Source organism: Stylophora pistillata, chromosome 9 (assembly GCF_964205215.1).
Source record: "Stylophora pistillata chromosome 9, jaStyPist1.2, whole genome shotgun sequence".
NCBI lineage: Eukaryota > Metazoa > Cnidaria > Anthozoa > Scleractinia > Pocilloporidae > Stylophora > Stylophora pistillata.
Window position 1 is genome coordinate 24,268,845 of NC_142527.1, and position 18,856 is coordinate 24,287,700.

General features: G+C 38.3%; 1 protein-coding gene and 2 pseudogenes across 1 annotated transcript; all 3 read left to right on the plus strand.

The window, feature by feature from the left end:
- Positions 1-1,355: 1,355 nt before the first annotated feature.
- LOC148723965 (beta-2 adrenergic receptor-like) lies at positions 1,356-3,959 on the plus strand (annotated as a pseudogene).
- A 5,321-nt stretch (positions 3,960-9,280) lies between these two features.
- LOC148723966 (beta-1 adrenergic receptor-like) lies at positions 9,281-14,801 on the plus strand (annotated as a pseudogene).
- A 113-nt stretch (positions 14,802-14,914) lies between these two features.
- Positions 14,915-17,624, plus strand: LOC148723967 (adenosine receptor A2b-like). Its single transcript, XM_088734566.1, has one exon. The coding sequence runs from the start codon at positions 15,367-15,369 to the stop codon at positions 16,534-16,536; it is 1,170 nt and encodes a 389-aa protein (XP_088590692.1). The 5' UTR covers positions 14,915-15,366; the 3' UTR covers positions 16,537-17,624.
- The last annotated feature ends 1,232 nt before the right edge of the window (positions 17,625-18,856 follow it).

Below are 18,856 nucleotides of genomic sequence, written 5' to 3' on the forward strand. Positions count from 1 at the left end.
AATGTTGCAGACTGTAAGTTTGCCCAAAATGAAAATCCATGGTGTGTACAAATTTCCGAATATGCATAACACTAGCCCTATATGAGCATGTCCAGGGTTTACATATTTCTGAGAGTCCTGCTGCAAAAGAGCAACTTAACACATAAAGTCAAATGTGTGTTCTGAGAATCGGGAGCCTCGAAGACGAACTGTTGACGTTTCTGTCAGTAACTTAACACTTCCCACACAATGACAGATGGCGCCACTGAAGCAGTAGAATTCCCAATCGAATATTTATTTGGTGCTCTCACCGTGCCTGCTTAACAAGACTGACAAATAACAAGAAATCAAGTCATCTGATAACATGATATTCCCAAATCTAAATAACTGACTTCACTGGTAATTCTTTAGGATAATCGAAGAAAATCGCCGCAATAGGCACACTAAGTGAAAATCGGCAATTTCTGACGACAGCAATTTTAAACACCGGTACCGATCGCGGTGATCGGCGAAAGTCGCGATTTTCGAGAAGGCTGCCTCGTGTGTCACTCATTTGTCAAAAGAAATCTGCGCGTCGCGATTTTTCTTCTTTTTTTTTTATTTTATTTTTTGTTTTTTGTTTTTTTTTTTTTGTGTCGAGATTAAATTTTTCGTAATACATAGTGAAACCATGCAATAGGCCAGTTCTAGTAAATGGTCTGGTAGAATGCACAACAGCAAGTATTGGTTCCTGAAAAATTGCTGAAAGAATGTGGCTGGGTCTTATTCAGCAATCACTTGAGTCCATACCCAAGATAGCGTAATATTTCTATGCCGTTTATTCAGTTTCAGTCGATATGCGTACTGGGAACTAACTAAACCCCTTAAAAGGTTAAAGCATCTGATGAGTCCGCAGTCAAGATCATCTTGACAAGTGGACGAATGATTAAATATTTTTTTCCATGGAAGACTGAAAAGCTAATAATTCTCTTTTGTTACATACCCTTAGATGACAGATAATACTCAGTTTAATTCATATGTTAAACAACGCGAGCTGCGAAGATCATTTCAATGCCAAGATCATTTAAACCTGAATAATTATCAAAAGTTGAGCTGTTGAAAATTGATTTTATTTTTGAAAAATCACCGAGGACCGGAGTTTTTAAGGAATGAAGGTTATTTCAAAGTGAATATATTTCAACCTTAGATCTCTTTCGCGACGATAAAAGCACTGAACTTCCCGTTTCAAACCAAGCCATCTGCAACCAAATTATTTATTCACCTCACGCACGGTATATCTTAACTAAAGTCGACAGCTCCTATATTAACTCGTTTAACTGCCCAGTCAAGTTTCAGAGCAATATAAATTTTTTCCATGATTGAAAGCGGTGTGCAGATAACCAGCCAGTTTGGAACTTATTTTTTAAACCACCCCTTTGTTGGGTAGAAACTGAACATGAATTTTAGCTGCGTAGAAGGACCCAGCAACGCCGCAAAAATTACCCGATCATTGTGGTTTTCTATATCTGGTTTAGCAGCTGTATTTGGTAATACATTTGTGTTGTGGCTGTTCTACAAAAACGAGTCTTTACGAACAGTTTCTAACAGATTTTTGGTCTCGTTGTCTGTAGCGGACCTCTTGGTGGGAGCTGTTGTTACGCCAACGTTTCTGGCCGGATATCTTCCTCATGCGACAGATAATCAGAACGTAAAACATTTTTTATGGATTCACACGACAGCAGCAACGACATGGAATTTGTGCTGCGTTTCTGTTGACAGGTTCATTGCAATTCGCTTTCCTTTCAGTTATCAAGGGATTCTAACAAAGGAAAGATGTTGTGTATTGATAACTGTGATCTGGGTTATTTCTCTGTTCCTTCCTTTCCCAGTGATATTTGTCAAAAATGAAGCAACTGGTCACCAAGCTGAACTGTGGTTGTCATTTGCTTTCATATTATTTGTATTTCCGATCATCGTGGTATCTCTCTGTTACATTTGTATTTTCAGAGTAGCCAACAAACAGCACAAACAAGTGAGGAAGGAATATCAACGCACAAATTACAGCTTATGCCAGTCTTTAAACAATTTCAAAGCTATTAAAACAGTTGGACTTGTTTTGGGTGTTTTTATCACCACCTGGATGCCATGTTTAATCGTGGAACTTGTCACCTATTATTACCGTAAAATGGAGCATAAACGGTGCGGCGAACTTGAATTGCATTCCGTTGCATGGCCTTGGGTAGAAGTAATTGCTTTAACTTCATCAGCGATCAACCCAGTGATATACTACTTCAGAAATAACGAGTTTCGCCAAGCGTTCAAACGTACCTTCGATCAGCGGCGGGACTGTCCATAAAAATGCACCAGACCCTGATGCAAAACAACAGCAAACCCGGAAGGTAGAAAGTGTTGAAACTCGTGGAAAATTGCAAACTAAGGAAGCACAGCTGTAAAGACAGCTATGACGGAACAGCGCTACTGCTTGGTCGTAAACGTGGTCGTAAACGTGGTCGCAGTTTTCATGAACAGACTCTAATCAAGTAGAATATTGAGTCTTTAATTTTATACTTTTACATAATTCTCTTCTGTGAAAAACATTAGTTTGAACCAAGAGTGGATATTCCATCTTTTAAACAAAAACAAATATTCGGCTTATGATTGGTGGGAAGGATTCTTCCCTTATCCCCGAAACGTGGTCACCAACAAGTCTCAGTTAACAACTGTGGTCGGTTATTCTATACTTCATCCGTCGCCGTTTTCCAATCGCGGAACATGGCTGTAGGCTGCCCAGAAGAATAACTCAACATAACTGCTTCAATCGTTCCATCAAAGTGGTTCTCCTTTTCAGGCTTAGCTGCTGTAACTGGAAACACAATGGTGCTGTCAGTGGTTGTTCTACAAAAGCGAATCATTGCGAACAATTTCCAACCGATTCTTAGCCTCGTTGTCGGCAGCAGATCTTTTCGTTGAGCTTGTTATAGACCCTATCTGGATCGCCAGTGATTTTTTTTTTATCCAGCCACCAATTGACAGTGGTTTGTTTCTTCGACACAGACATGCTCTGGGTTTACACATGCTTGTTTCTGTAGACTTTTTTAATTGCGATTCAATTTCCTTTCCTTTATCAGGGCATTGTTACAAGGAAAAGGTGCCCATAGTCATTATTTTGGTGTGGTCATTTTTATTGGCTCTTTCTTCCTCGACGATGTTGGTGTGTGACGACAAAGACAGTCCAGGGCTGGACTTGTCTTTTGCATTTATGATGTGTGTTAATCCATTGCTTGTTGTTATTTTCTGTTATATTTTCATGCTCAAAGAAGCCACAAACCAATGTAGCAGAAAATCATCCGAAGAAAATTATCAAAACCATGCCGAATAAAATAGTGGCAGAGTTCATGCTGTGAAAAATTACAAAGCTGTCAAAACAGTCGGTTACGTTTTAGGCGTTTACACTTGTTTCACGGGTGCCCAGTTTAGTCTTACTTTTAGTTCAGTGTTATCATATGGTGGCGAATAACCTTTGTGATACGGTGAATATATGAAGTTCATATATTTTGAACTGCGGTTATAGATACGCATAAATAGCGCTCTCTACTGCGAGGATCGTGCATCTTACGTAACCTTTGTGATTTTAATGAATTAGACACTGTTGTATGACCTTGGGTTGAAGTAATCACTTTCACTTCCTCTACGATCAATCCATCGATATTCTACTTCCGAAATAAAGAGTCTCGCCTTGCGTTCCGTCGCACCTTTCGATGGTTGCCCTCGAGACTCACATTGGAAAATACACCACAGTACGGTCTTCAACTGGAACGACGCTACATGTCTGCAAACTTTTGGACTGAGGCAGAGGAAAAGAGACATAGCTCTAAGGACAACCTCTGCAAAACAGGACTCTTTTTATTGATATAATTGTAGCTAGCCAAAGGGAACGATGTCTCAGCACCTTTATTAGGTTTGTGCTAGCAGTTGAGTGCGAAATGAAAACCTTCCGATTATTTTGGGAATCATGGGTAAATAGGCTTTTTATCTGCGTCAATTACTTCAAGTTGCAAGTCTTTCTCAATCATCCGCTTAGACCATTAGTGGGCCACCCAGGGAGTTTTGGCAGCAGTATGCAGCTGCTGTTACTCGAAGCAGCTCTTTACGTTTATTTTTTTTGTCAGTTTATTTCACTGTCGCACGACAACACTTTGGGGATCACTGACGGGCAAAAAGAGGAAACGAACACAAGTCGAAGTAATTTCTATTTTTCCTAATGCGCTCAGATGTCAGATTATTCTGCATCAATTTAACCAGTTAAGAAATAATTTTAATTCAACTTGTTGTCCAAATGTGTTCCACAAACTGTTGTCCTTTGGGATATTAAATGTTGGTTCTGACTGAAATATAACGCGTAATTTCCGACTAAAGATTTTCCCAACTGTATCTTGCGCCGTTAAAACTTAAAATTTCATGTTACAAAACAAGCCATCTGCTACTAGATTATTCATGCATTTTATGCAAAATTTGAAGATGATTCGAAATTTCATGTGTTTCAACTGCTAAGTGGAGTCAGAACAGAAAGTGTTCAGATACGAGCAAAGTGGCATAGTAGAAGCTTCAGTACACCAAACGCGTTTCCAGATCTCTCCTATGTTTTCCGAATTAGCTACAATGAATACTAGTTGATTGGAGGAAGGCCTGAGTAGTGAGGCAATCATCGCTCTATACTGTGGTTCTCCTTATCTGGTTTGACAGCTGTAGTTGAAAATGCAATTGTGTGGTGGATGTTCTACAAGAACGAGTTTTAAAAACAATTTCTAACCGATTCGTAGCCTCTTTGTCTGTCGCAGACTTTTTCGTTGGGTTTTGCGTGGAACCAAAGTATATGGTGAGTTATCTCCCCCTGTATTACAATACTGATCATCGTATTTTAAGCATCTGTTATGGGGTCATATACTACTGCCGCTACAACATGGAATTTGTGTTGTCTCTGTTGACAGGTTCATTGCGAGTCGAATGGTTAAAATTATTTAGCCATGTATTCAGTCACAGATTCATTCTCTTTTTTTGAAGAGCTCAGGAGTTTCGATCTTAACAACAAGTTTCTCATTTCCTTTGATGTTTAAAGTCTTTTTACCAATATTCCGTCAAATGAAACTATCGATATTGCTGTTGATCTTATTTTCAGGCATAACCCTAAATTCTCGATCAAAAAATCCGACCTTAAGAAACTGTTTTCATTCGCTACAGCTGAGACTCATTTTCTTTTTAATGGAAAATTTTATGATCAAGTTGATGGGGTAGCGACGGGTTCTCCGTTAGCACCCATCTTAGCTAATCTTTTTCTTGCTTTCCACGAGGAAACATGGCTAAATGATTTTAACTATTCGACTCGCCTTCTACTTTATAGGCTTTATGTTGACGACACCTACTGTGTCTTCCACAATTATGTCATTTTTTGATTACATTAATTCACGGCACCAAAACATAAAATTCACTTTCGAAAAAGAGAATGACGTTAAACTCTCCTTTCTTGATATATTTATCGACAACTCTTCGAATGATTGTGTTTTTTCAGTTTTTCATAAAAAAACCTACACTGGTCTCCGAACAAAGTTCTTTAGTTTTATTCCATCATGCTACAAAATTTGCCTTATCCGTACTCTTATTGACCGTAGTACAAAATAAATAACACCTCTTCCGGCCTTCAAAACGATCTTAAGAAACTTTCCGACACTTTAAAACGTAATTCTTTTCCCTCGCATGTTATTGAAAGAACTTTCAAGTGGTATCTTGACGGGTCCTCCTCTCAAAATAGCCGGAACATTTATGACAATAATACACATTACTTTAACTCCCTTTTGTCCGTTATTATTCTAAAATAGCGAACCTCAAACTCCGACAACTCACTGAGCGCTTTTGTAAATCGGACCTAAATATCAAACTAGTTTTCACTTCTTTTAAAATTAAAAACATGTTCAGCGTTAAAGATCGTACTCCTGATGCTCTAAAATCCATGGTAGTTTATCAATTTTCTTGTGCAGGATGTAACTCCCATTATATTGGCGAAACTAGTCGCCACTTACTAGGATAAAGGAGCACACGGAAAGCGATAAAAACTCGCATATTTTTAAACATTTTAACACATCTCCTTCTTGTAAGAACAAATACTCCCTTTCTTGCTTTAGTATTCTGGATTCTGTTAACAACTCAATTGATTTAAAACTCAAAGAAGCATTTTATATAAATAAGATTAAACCTGCACTTTTCTAGCGTTTTTGTTCACACCTTTGATGTTTGGTGTCACGTTGTAATTAGTACCCGCTTTTGTATTACATCATACTGTAAATATTTTGTTCATCTACTCGTCTGTTATATAATTACTCACGGTCTGTTACTCATTGATTGAAGATGGCATAAGCATGCCGAAACATGTCTCTCAAAAAAGTTGTCTATTTCTTACGATATTATCATTATTATTATTATTATTATTATTATTATTATATAGATAATGAAGAATATTTAGTACGCACCCCAAGAGTCGCACGACACGCACGAGGGGAAGCCATCAATTTAAATTTCGCGTGCCATATGCGAGTAAAGACGTTTTTAAATTTTCCTTCTTTCCAAGAACTATAACAGACTGGAACTGCCTCCCTCAGACCATTGTTTCGTCAACTTCCTTAGAAATTTTTAGACATAGGTTATCAGCCTTCTTAAATGATAGTTGTACATAGCTTATATAGTTTTCTTAATTTACTTTTTACTTTCAACATCAACATAATTGTATTTTATTCATTTACTTATTTTCTTTCTTTATTTATTTGCTTTATTTTTACGGTTGGTGTGATATCTTGATGTTTTTACCGACCTAATAACATGTAAATGTAAATGTAAATGTAAAAAATATATCCAAGGATAAATCGCAGATGGAGTAAAGGCGACTGCCTCAATCCAAGGCCACATAGTGAAGTAAACTTTTTCGTCGGCGCACTTGAGATTTGCTGAAGCTTGATAACATTGAATTACAGTACCAACTATTTTTATAACTCTGACATTTTCCCTTGTTCGAGATTCATTATTTTCGTCGTGAGGATTTTCTCCTGAGCTGATTCTGCTAAATTGTTTTCTGGCGGTTTTACACGTAGCAAAAAGTGACCACAAACAGAGGCAACACAAAGGCTGTAAAGATCAAACACAACGATCGATGTTCGTTCATGACATTTTCCCCATGATTTACAAAGATCCTCGAGAATGGTGTCAGAAGTTAGACTAACCACATTGCAGTTATCACTAAATGGCACCTTTCCTTAGTAACAATGTCCTGATAACGGAAAGGAAACCGTATCGCGATAAATCGGTCTATAGAAACACAACACACGTTGAAGGTCGTAGCATTCGTGGCGTGGATCCATAACACTGTAATGACATAGGACATCACGCCGTGAGGGAGTTTGCCTTCTTTTGGATTTCTTCCTGCATGAGTTCAGGACTTACCTCTAGACTTCTTGTCACGGCCAATCAACAACATTTTTAAAGCGGAAAATATCATATATGATGTCATTTATGCAAAATCACTGTTACAGAACAGTATCAGTTTCCATAGCATCTACTTTGTTTTGTGAGGGAGACAACTAAATTTCAAAAGAAGTGTCAAACTCATCTGCAGATTCTTATGTCACCCAATGCCGAATTCTCATGAATGATAGTTGTACGAACGAGCATCTCAGCCGTGCAGCTTCCATCATTCTCACACTATGGTTCTCCTTGTCTGGCTTAGTAACTGTAGCAAGAAATGCGTTCATCTTGTTGTTATTCTACAGAAATGAGTCTTAACGAACAATTTCCAACCGATTCTTCACCTCGTAGTCCGTACCAGATTTTTTAGTTGGGCTGGCTCTAGACCCTGTCTAGATCGTCATCAGATGCTTGATTCAGCCACCAGTTGGGAGTGCTTTGCACGACAATGTATACTTGTTGTGGATACTCACAACCACCGCCACAACCTTTCACTTATGCTGCGTGTCCGTAGACCCGTTTATTGCGATTCGGTTTCCGTTTCGTTATCAGGACAAGTCATTCTGACCAAGAAAAGATACTGTGGGGTGATTATTTTGGTGTGACTAATTTTATAAGGTCTTCCTTTCACCGTGATTTCGCCATATTTTCAAGAAAATATTGGAAGCGCAGTGCTTTGGTTGTCTTTGGCGTTTGTAACATTTGTAGCTCCATTATTTGTGGTCACTTTTTGTTACATTAATATGTTTAAAGCTGCACAACTTCAATGCAAAAGGATGTTTCCCAGCGAAAATCTTCAAAGCTTCGACATGAAGAACATTTCAGGGAATGATGCCATAAAAAATTTCAAAGCTTTTAAGACAGTCGGTTATATTTTAGTATTTACGTTATTTCACAGACGCCCAGTCTGGTTTTAATTGCAGTTCAATGTTATTATACAGCGCCGAATCACCTTTGTGACTACATCAAAGTAGACAAAGTTGTCTAGCCTTGGGTTGAGGCAATCGCTTTTTCGTTTAATTTGTAGCTAAGGTAGTTTTACAGTTCAAATAAACCTTGTCTTGTCTTGTCTTGTCTTGTCATCAGCGATCAACTCATTGATCTACTACTTTAGAAACTGCGACTTTGGCCTAGCCTTTCGCCGCTCCTTCTATTGGCTGCCCTGTGTTCAGTCGCGAACAAAATGCAGCAAACCTTAGCGCAAAACCAGAGCGAAATCAAATGGTTTGAAAAGGCTTTGCAACTAAGGAGACAAAGCTTTGAGAAAAATTCGAGAAAAAATTTAAAGTATTTTGCCCAATCATAAGACTGGCCTATTCATAAAGATATGATGTTGAGAACATAAATTTGATTTCTTAGCCACTTTTATATAACTCTTTTTTGTAATTATAAATGTAATTTTAAATGTAACTAAAATATTCAAGTCTCTCATGACATGCATTTTTTTCTCATCAAACACTTTTCACTCAGCGTTTTAGTTGTTAATCAATTGATAACGCGGGCACTGAAGATGCAAGAAGGAATGACTTGGCACTTTGAATGAAAACTAGATAAAAGTTAGCACTTGCTTTCAGCGAAATCCGTAACCTGTTCATGTTTTAAGTCTTGCGGAGGAGAATTTTTTGAGCAATTCTTTTGCATCACGTCAAAAGACTTCAGAGTGAAGAAAGTGAAAGTTTTATTCCATCCAAATTTATGCTCAGACGTTTGTCCCAACAAGTTACATTTGCCTTATTTCTGTCACTTCTTCGTGTCTACTTTTCTGAAATACAAGCCTTTGCCGGAAAAGCTGTAGACCTGTAAGTTTGCGCCCAAAATGAAACCCATCCTTGAATTCACATTTTACTTCAGTTTGGAAAGAATAGCAAACTTTGTGCTAAAGGTAGTCCGCAAAGGAATGAGAAAGTGATTTGTAAAAATTTCCGAATATGCAGAACAATAGCCTTGTTTGAGCATGTCGAGACTTTACATACTGATGTCGAGGCTTTAAATACTGATGTCGAGGCTTTACATACTTATGTCGAGGCTTTACATACTGATTTCTGAGAGTCTTCTGCAAAAGAGAAACTAAACATAAATGTGTGTTTTGAGAAACGGGAACCTCGAAGGTAAGTTATTCACAATTGTGTGAGTATAACTTAACACTTTCCACATAAAGATGGGCGGCGCCGCTGAAGGAATACTGAGAATTTCCAATTGTGCCTGTATAACAAGACTAACAAATAACAAAAAATTAAGTCACATGATAAATATCCCCAATCTAAGCAACTGACTTCACGGGTATTTCTTTGGAATGATGGAAGAAACTCGCCGCAACAGGCACACTGAATGATCATGAAAGTCGGCAATTTTTGACGACAGCAATTTTAAACACCGATCGCGGCGATCGACAAAAGTCGCGATTTTCGCGAAGGCTGCCTATTGTGGCGCCGATTTGTTAAAATAAATCGGCGCAACGCTTTTTTGTATCGAGACTAAATTTATCCTGATTAATGGTAAAACCGAGTTGGAGGCCAATTCTAGTATATAGTCACGCAGAACGCACGACAGCAAGTATTGGTTCCTGAAGAATTGTTCAAAGAATGTGGCTAGGTCCTATTCGGAAATGATTAGAGGCTATACCCTCGCCTCACATATCATAGTTTTTCTAGACCGTTTATTCAGTTTCAGTCGTGATGTAAACGTTAAAGCATCTAATGAGTCCACGGTGAAGATCATATTGACAAGAGGGCGAATGATATCTTAGATACTTCTTTCTGCACAAAGGCTGAAAAGCTAATACTTTTCTTTTGTCACATAACCGTAGATGACAGATTATCTTCTGTTTAATTTATATGTTAAACAACGCGAGCTGCGGAGATCATTTAAATACGAAGATCATTTAAATTCAAATACTTATTAAAATCTAAAATTTGATTTGAGATATCGTCGACGACGGGAGTTTCTTAGAAATACAGGTTATTTCAAAGTGAATGTATGTCTACCTTAGATCTCTTTCCCGGCTATAATAGCACTGAACTTCCTGTTTCAACTGACAAAGCCATCTGCAAATTATTTATTCACCTCTCTTAACTAAAGTCGAGAACTCGTACATTAACTCGTTTAACTGCCCAGTCAAGTTTCAGAGCGATAAAAATTTTGTCCGTGATTGGAAGCGGTGTCTATATAAGCATCCAATTTGGAAGTTATTTTTAAACCACCCCTTTGCCGGGTAGAAACAGGAATTTTAGCTGCATAGAAGAAGGACCGAACGATGCCGCAAAAATTTCTCTGTCGTTGTGGTTCTCTATATCTGGTTTGCAGCCGTATTTACTAACAAAATTGTGTTATGGCTGTTCAACAAAAACGAGTCTTTACGAACAGTTTCTACCATATTTTTGGTCTCGTTGTCCGTAGCGGACCTCTTGATGGGATTTGTTGTTGGGTCAACGTTTCTACTCGGATTTCTTCCTCAGACTTCATATTCTCAGAACATACAAACATTTTTTAAGGATTCACTCTACAGCCGCAACGACATGGAATTAATGCTGTGTTTCTGTTGACAGGTTCATTGTAATTCGCTTTCCTTTCAACTATCAGGGGATTCTAAAACAAAGAAAATATGTTGTGGATTGTTAGCTGTAACAGTAACAGTAATAGTAACAGTAATCAAAGTTTAATGTCTTTACGTGGGGCATGGTTACCCATATTGCCCGAGCCAGAGGCTCGTGTATGAAACGCAAGACAACAACCCACCCATCCCACCCCAGGGGAGGACATCCATCACACAGTATTAATCTCATGCGTGGGAAATTAACGTCTCCTACCCCTAACCCTGCAGGAGACGGGACCTCCATTTATTCGTCCCTATCCGAGAATACTAGAATAACTAAACCATTTCTTGAAGAAAGGCAGCATATTCTTCTCAATTATTTTAAGACCTTCAGTGTTGGTCCGGCCGGGGCTCGAACCCTCGACCTCCCGCACATCAGTCCATGCAGCGGTCCATCTATTGAGCTAACAGGGAGGCGGTACTGTAATCTAGATCAAGGGCGTAGCCAGGGGGGGTCCTGGGGTGCCCGTGACCCACCCGTGGTAGGCCTTCTTTTGAGCAAACAACTAGAATATTCAGGCGGTGAAAACGCCATGAGAATATCTTGGCCCGCCCACTATACTCTCACTGCTCATCCCAAAACTGTAACATGAAGTAAAACATACACGGCGTGGAGGTCGACATGACAATCTGGTGAGTAGCCTCTCTGACCCCCCCCCCCCTTTGAAAAATCGTGGCTACGCCCCTGTAGATCATTTCTGTGTTCGTTCCCTTCTCAGTGATATTTGTCAAAAATGAAGCAACTGGTCACCAAACTGAACTGTGGTTGTCATTTGCTTTCATATTATTTGTATTTCCGAAGAAAAAAGAGAAAACCTCAGGTACTAGCTACGGTCGTATCAATTCCTCCTTTAACAAACCTTATTTTGAAAGTAAATGAAGACTTTGACTCTTTTGCCAACTAAAACGGGTCAATACCTTTTATAAGTGATAAGTATTCTTTACTTTTCCCTATCAAACGACCGCCATTAACATGAATCTTAATTTTCAGCCGTAGGCATTCATTCTTGGTGGACCTACGAATAACCGTCACACGTGGGCAGCCAACACTTTTATCATGGAGGTCGTTAGATAGTTGATATTAAACCAATTTCTGTAACTGCGCATAAAAAGTGAAATATTGCTGTAATCAGCCCTTGAGACAAATCGGGGTACATTTTTTTGAGTTTTGGTGGAACAGTTTCCCATCCGATCCCATCTGCTGCGATCCGAAATAAACAAAATTTACTAATGGATGAAGAAAAAAACTCAAATTAAATCTACATCTGCAAGGTTTGAGCACCTAAGCACATGATATTACAAAGAACTCGATCGGATTAATGTATTATTTGAGGATGAGAAGTCATCATACATTTTTAGCATTTATAGGTCTCGCAAATGCATTTTTTTGATTCTGGAATTTGTTATTTGACCGAAAAACAAAATCGACGAACAGTGCTCTGGACTAACTAAAACCTTAAAGACATGAAAGGGAAGAAAAACATCGCACAGACAAATGAATTATTAGATACAATGAAATATATGAAGTTCATATATTTTGAACTGCGGTATTAGATACGTATGATGCACGATCCTCGCAGTAGATAGCGCTATTTAAGCAATAGCGAAAATCAGACCTGAAAAAAATCAGGCCTGTACGGGATTCGAACCACTGACCTCTGCGATACTAGCGCAGCGCTCTACCAATTGAGCTAACAAGCCAACTGGGAGCAGGCCGTTAAGTTGGTTCGTAATAAACCCGTGAAAGTTAGCTTGTTAGCTCAATTGGTAGAGCGCTGCACTAGTATCGCAGAGGTCAGTGGTTCGAATCCCGTACAGGCCTGATTTTTTTCAGGTCTGATTTTCGCTATTGCTTAAATAGCGCTATCTACTGCGAGGATCGTGCATCATACGTAAATGAATTATTGTTGTATCATTATCATTTTTTTTATTTCTGACTAAATAAGTTTCTACCATTATTCTGTACTACAAGTTTCAAAAGAAATTTAAAAAACTCATCTCACCGGCGAAACAAGCCATCTGCTACCAAACGTTTTGTTACTTTCATGGAAAATTTGAATAAAATTTGACGTCTCGTGTGTTTATAAATGCTGAGCGGAGTTAGGACAGGTTGTTCGTAATTATACTTTGGAGAATCAATAACTAATTTGAAAATCCTTCCAATGTATTTTCGACTGACCTCTCCCTCCCAACTTGCAAAGATCTGAACATGAATCTTAGTTGCTCAGAAGAACGACAGAGCAGAGAGGCCTTCATCTGTCTTTCACTTTGGCCCTCCTTGTCTGGTGTGGCAGCTGCAGTAGGAAACACAGCAATGTTGGGGACGCCGGCTCTACAAGAAGGAGTCTTTACGGACAATTTCCAATTGATTCTTAGCCTCATCGTCCGTGGCAGACCATTCGTTGGGCTTGTTTTGAACCAATTCTTGATATTGAGGAGATGAATGTTGACTTGCGCTACCTTGACCTTTCTACCTTATATTTGTATTTCAACTGATTAGCTTTCTCTTTGACCTGTTAAAAACTCCCTTGTGTGACTGGCTCAGTTAAAACCTTTAACATGATTATACTACTATTATTTATTATTTATTTTTATTTGCTCATTTATTTATTTATTTATTTAATTGTTGTGTGTGTCTGTGTGTGTGTGTATGTGTGCATGTGTGTGTCTGTGTGTGTATGTGTGTGTGTCTGTGTGTGTGTGTGTGTGTGTGTGTGTGTGTGTATGTGTGTGTGTGTGTGTGTGTGTATGTGTGTGTGTATGTGTGAGAGCCTATACAGTGTCTGTTTAGGTAGCTCGCCTAGAATAGCTTTGCTAACTGCGGGCTACAAAGGCCTTTATTTCTTTAATTTAAAAAAAATAAATAAATAAAGTCAAAGTGTTTTGGTCTCCTATCAGTAGAGCTTCAAGGTGTAAATATGACTAAGATTAAACGAATTTTATGGATTCACTCTACAGCCGCCACGTCGTTAAGCTTGTGTTGTGTTTCCGTCGACAGGTTCATTGCAATTCGCTTTCCTTACCGCTATCAAGAAACTGTTACCCACACACGATGTCATGTGGTTATAGCCGTGGTGTGGGTGATCTCATTGTTTCTTCCTTTCTTGGCGTTAATAAAAGATAAAGAGCTGTGGTTGTACTTCGTAACCAAAACATTTCTTTTTCCAATATTTGTGGTTATTTTGTGTTATATATTAGTTTTTCAAGCAGCCAGAACACGGGGCAAAAGAATAAGGGAAGATTATTGACCGGACAATGAAAACGCACTCCGCGGCATAGTTAATAACTTTAAAGCCATTAAAACAATTGGACTTGTTTTGAGCGTTTGTATCAGAACATGAACACCCTATTTAATTCTGAGTATTTTTATCTATCACTATCGCACAACAAAGGAGGATTGCGTCTCAAAGAAACTGCTCTCAGTTGCATGGCCCTGGGTTGTAATGTGGCAGCTACACTAGCCTCATCAGCGATCAACCCAATAACATACTATTTCAGAAATGGCGAATATCCACAAGCTCTTTGTAGTACCTTCAATTCGTTTCTCTGTCTTCCCGAAAGCAGATCAAAAAGAGATCGTACGGAATAATGGAAGACGAGACAACCTAGCACAAATAGAAACTTAACTGTAGTGGAAATTTAGTATAACAAACAACACTAAGGTCAACAAACCAGGTCGCTTCCCAAAAACAGAAGCTTAGCAAACTTCAAGCTTTGGCTACATTCAGATTAATTCCTCCTCAGTGACAAACATTAATGTGAAAATGAATTAGGCATTCGATATTTCTTTTCAAATAAAACGAGTCTGTGTTTTTTGCAAGTGATTAGTATTCTTAACTTTTCCCTGTCAGACGGCCAGGACAATTTCCCATGATCCTATCCGTAGATAATCAGTGCCCGTGCCCCACTGATTGTCATTTTACCTTCCTCTCTTGATCAGTAGGACCGCGCCCTGGAAACTAGCATTTAAGGAAAATGACGTGTTGATCTACAGCCACGAAGGTTAATGCTGACAGGTGGTTAAACACAAGATGATCGATACCTCATCTGCATGTCAAACACCCCGGCATTAGTTCACCCCTACAGTATTTTAAACCTGGGATATATAATAGAACGAATTATTTTCCAGTTATTGCTATTCCCACCTTTGTTCTGCGGTGCCAGTTTGGAGAAAAATTTTGGAAAGGACGGAAACCACTCACGCGGCTTAATTATATATTCACATCATGCAAAACCTATACTGAATTGTGAATATCTCGTGGATATCAACTACCAAGCAGTCTCAGACTAGATTACTTTTTTTCCGTTGTATGAAGCAAGGAGAAAATAGTGGATGCCCTGAGTTTTATTTGAAACCCTTTCTTTGTCGTAAAAGAACTAAAATGAATATTAGTTGCTTGGAAGAACGACTAAGCAAAGCAGCATCCATCGTTCTATCATTGTGGTTCTCCTTGTCTGGTGTAGCAGCTGTAACAGGAAATGTACTTATGTTATGGCTGTTTTACAAAAACGCATCGTTAAGAACAATTTCCAACCGGTTTTTAGCCTCGTTGTCTTTGGCAGACTTTGTCGTTGGGCTTGTTGTAGACCCTGTGTGGATCGCCATTAGATGCTTGATTCAGCCACCTGTTCAGAGTATTTCATTCGAAGTTATAAACCTGTTATGGACTCATACAACCGCAGCCACGTCCTTCAACCTGTGTTGTGTTTCTGTTGACCGCTTCATTTCAATTCGGTTTCCTCTCCGTTATCAGGACATTGTGACCAAGAAGAGATGTCACACAGTGATCTGTTTGGTCTGGCTCTTATCCTTGGGTCTTCCTTTCTCTATGATGTTGGTAAATGACAAGGGACATGTTGTGGCAGAACTGCTTTCCACTCTGGCTTTTATAATATTCGCTATTCCTTTATCAGTGGTCTGTCTTGTGTACATTTTTGTTTTCAAAGAGGCTGGACAAAAATTAAGAGGAATGACGGATTGGAAAAAAGTCGGGGACTACGACGAAAATACTCAAATTCGAGCCATGAAAAATTTCAAAGCCATCAAGACAGTTGGTTTAGTCTTGGGTGCTTGTATCATCACGTGGTTACCTAGTTTAGTTCTGCTGTTACTTCACTTTTACTATTCTAAAGCAAATCACAACTGTAAACGTAATAGATTGATCTTTGTTGTATGGCCTTGGGTGGAGGCAATTGCTTTTACCTCATCAGCGATCAACCCCTCGATATATTACTTTAGAAACCAAGAGTTTCGCCAAGCGTTTCGCAGTACTTTTCGTTTCTTGCGCTCTCAAATCAACAAAGAAAATAGATTTGAAACTGTGTCAAAAAATAAACGAAAGTATTCGGTTGGAAACCGCGTGGTTTCTGGAAATTTAGAGGTTAAAGAAACTGATTCTGAAGAAAATTTGGAAGAAGCAAAACAGAAGGATTTTGCATCATTTCAAACTTGGTCGCCACTTTATGACGAATGCTTTTGACTGAAGCAGAATACTTAGTCGTATATCCTCTGTAATGAAGAGGAAGTTTAAACATCATTCTTAAAAAGACTCTCGTCTTTTTGAAAATACAGTTATACACTAACTTAGAGCCATTCGAACAATCGCATGTAGGCAGCTGTTATAAGAATTACTCAATTCTCTTTGTTCTGAGTAGGTTTTTGACTATTGTTGTAAGTGATGTTATTGTTATCAGCCAATGCCTGCATCGAGGCGCTGAGATAGCACTCTGGAGAAGCTCAGAACAAACCTTATAACGCGTTTAGCATATTTTCGATTGATTTCAATATGTTTGCTTCGTTTCCTTTATTTGTAAATAGTGCTTTTTTTATGATTTTTTTTGTTGAGAAAGCGCGCGGTTGTGCTAGTGACTCAACCGTTTGTAAGATATTGCGATTTGTTATTATTACTTATGCTGAATTTCAGACTTCTCTAGCTTTAGGTAAGCATTGTATTTATCGACCTTAGAGTAAATTTTATTCTGAAAGTAACTTGGTCGTAAATACCGTTTAAAGTGAAAATGGAAAGGAGCTTTTTTAGATACTGTAAAAGAGACAACTGCTGTATTATCAGAGCCATGTCAGTCAGTAAACCAGGAACATTTTATAATTCAACATATCTATATCTTGAGTCGGGTTAATAAATTAATAAACAGATGATAAATTCTACATTTCTAGTTGCGAAGATATATACATAGAGAGATAGATAGATAGATAGATAGATAGCTAGATAGATAGATAGATAGATAGATAATAAGTGCTTTTATTTGTTTCTTTCTCTCGCAAAGGTGTAAATAATAGATTGCACAGTTGTTACTGATTACTGAAACCATTTTAGTAGCCAACATTGTTCTTCTGTCAGAAATCGCTACTCCATTGCGATACCTGTTGGAGTATTGATGCACTATATATACATATATTTATTAAAAACTTGATCATTGGATAACGCAATTCAAGACTTTTTATTGGCTTAGCCATTATGGTATATGAGCCAATATACCATAATCTAATATCTGTACACTGTAACATCCGGTTTCTTCTTACAAAATAAAGTCGAGAAGGTTTGTCTAATATCTTGGGGGCGTTTTTTTTTAATAAAAAAATTATTCCACTCGCGCTTGTTGGATATGAGATGATTATAGCCAACTCGGCGCTACGCGCCTCGTTGGCTATCTATCATCTCATATTCAACGCGCGCTCGTGGAATAATTGTTAAATATATATTGAGTGAGTATAAATCAGTACACATGTTTGAATATGAGACATAGTAAAAGCAAACTCTGTGAAACGCTGGAAAACGATTGTGAACAAGTCCCGATGGGATTTAGTTTTGATTCTGATTGGTTGAGAGGATCACGTGAGTTTCTGGACCAATCACATACTTAAATCACAAATTGCTTTTGATCCTCCGTTTATTGCATAGAAGTTCAATTGTTAGCCAATTGTTACTGTATAGAAGTTCAATTGTTAAACGTCGAGACCAGCATTTAAGGTTTCTGTACCATGAAGCTTGCAAGAACAAGCAGGTGTACTGCTGCTCCTTATACAGTTTCCTTAGTGAATGAAATATTATTGCATCGAAAGTCACTCCTTGATTTTTATTCAGGTTTCAATAGCTCTTTGGTGGAACCGATACGAGAAAATACCCATCGTCTATATGCCTCGTGAAGAATATCGTAAGGCCTCCATACTAAAAAAAAGTCCAATGTCACTGTGTTTTCAATTGCAAAGGGATAGTCTCAATACTTTTTAAATCTCGTTTGTTTTAGGCTCAAATTGTGGTTACATCATTACTCTTCCAAAAGTCGTTTGAGGAAGTCTACGTCAGAACTTCAGGAAATCAAAAAAGGGAATTTTGTCAACCCAACTTGGTCAATTGGGGCCCTTTCTTCCCCTATTGTGACCTATTCAACGCGCGTTGGCATTCAAATTTACCGCTTCGTCGGTTATGACTAATTGATAATGTCCAGGCATTCTGCGTGATAATATAGATCACATATAGTTCTGAGTGCAGAGAGGTATTGCGAGAGAAATTTTCTTTCCCAAGAACACAGCACAATGGCCCATGCCAGCTGTATAATACTTATACACATTTCTTAAAGGCAGGTCGATCATTTCAGTATGTCCTTTTTAGACCGAAGATGTAAGATTAGCTTAACTTCAGAACTTTATTCACATATATTCTACTAAAAAACTACAACAGCAAGAAAGAAAAAAAAGTTAAAAAAAAAAAAAGGAGAGAGTTCTAACTATACATGAAATTACACAAAGCAGTGGAAAGAGTGAGTAGTAGCCAAAGGAGC

Bases quoted from the DNA above. Each gene is read 5' to 3' on its own strand.
- LOC148723967 (XM_088734566.1), top strand. From the start codon at position 15,367: ATGAAGCAAGGAGAAAATAGTGGATGCCCTGAGTTTTATTTGAAACCC.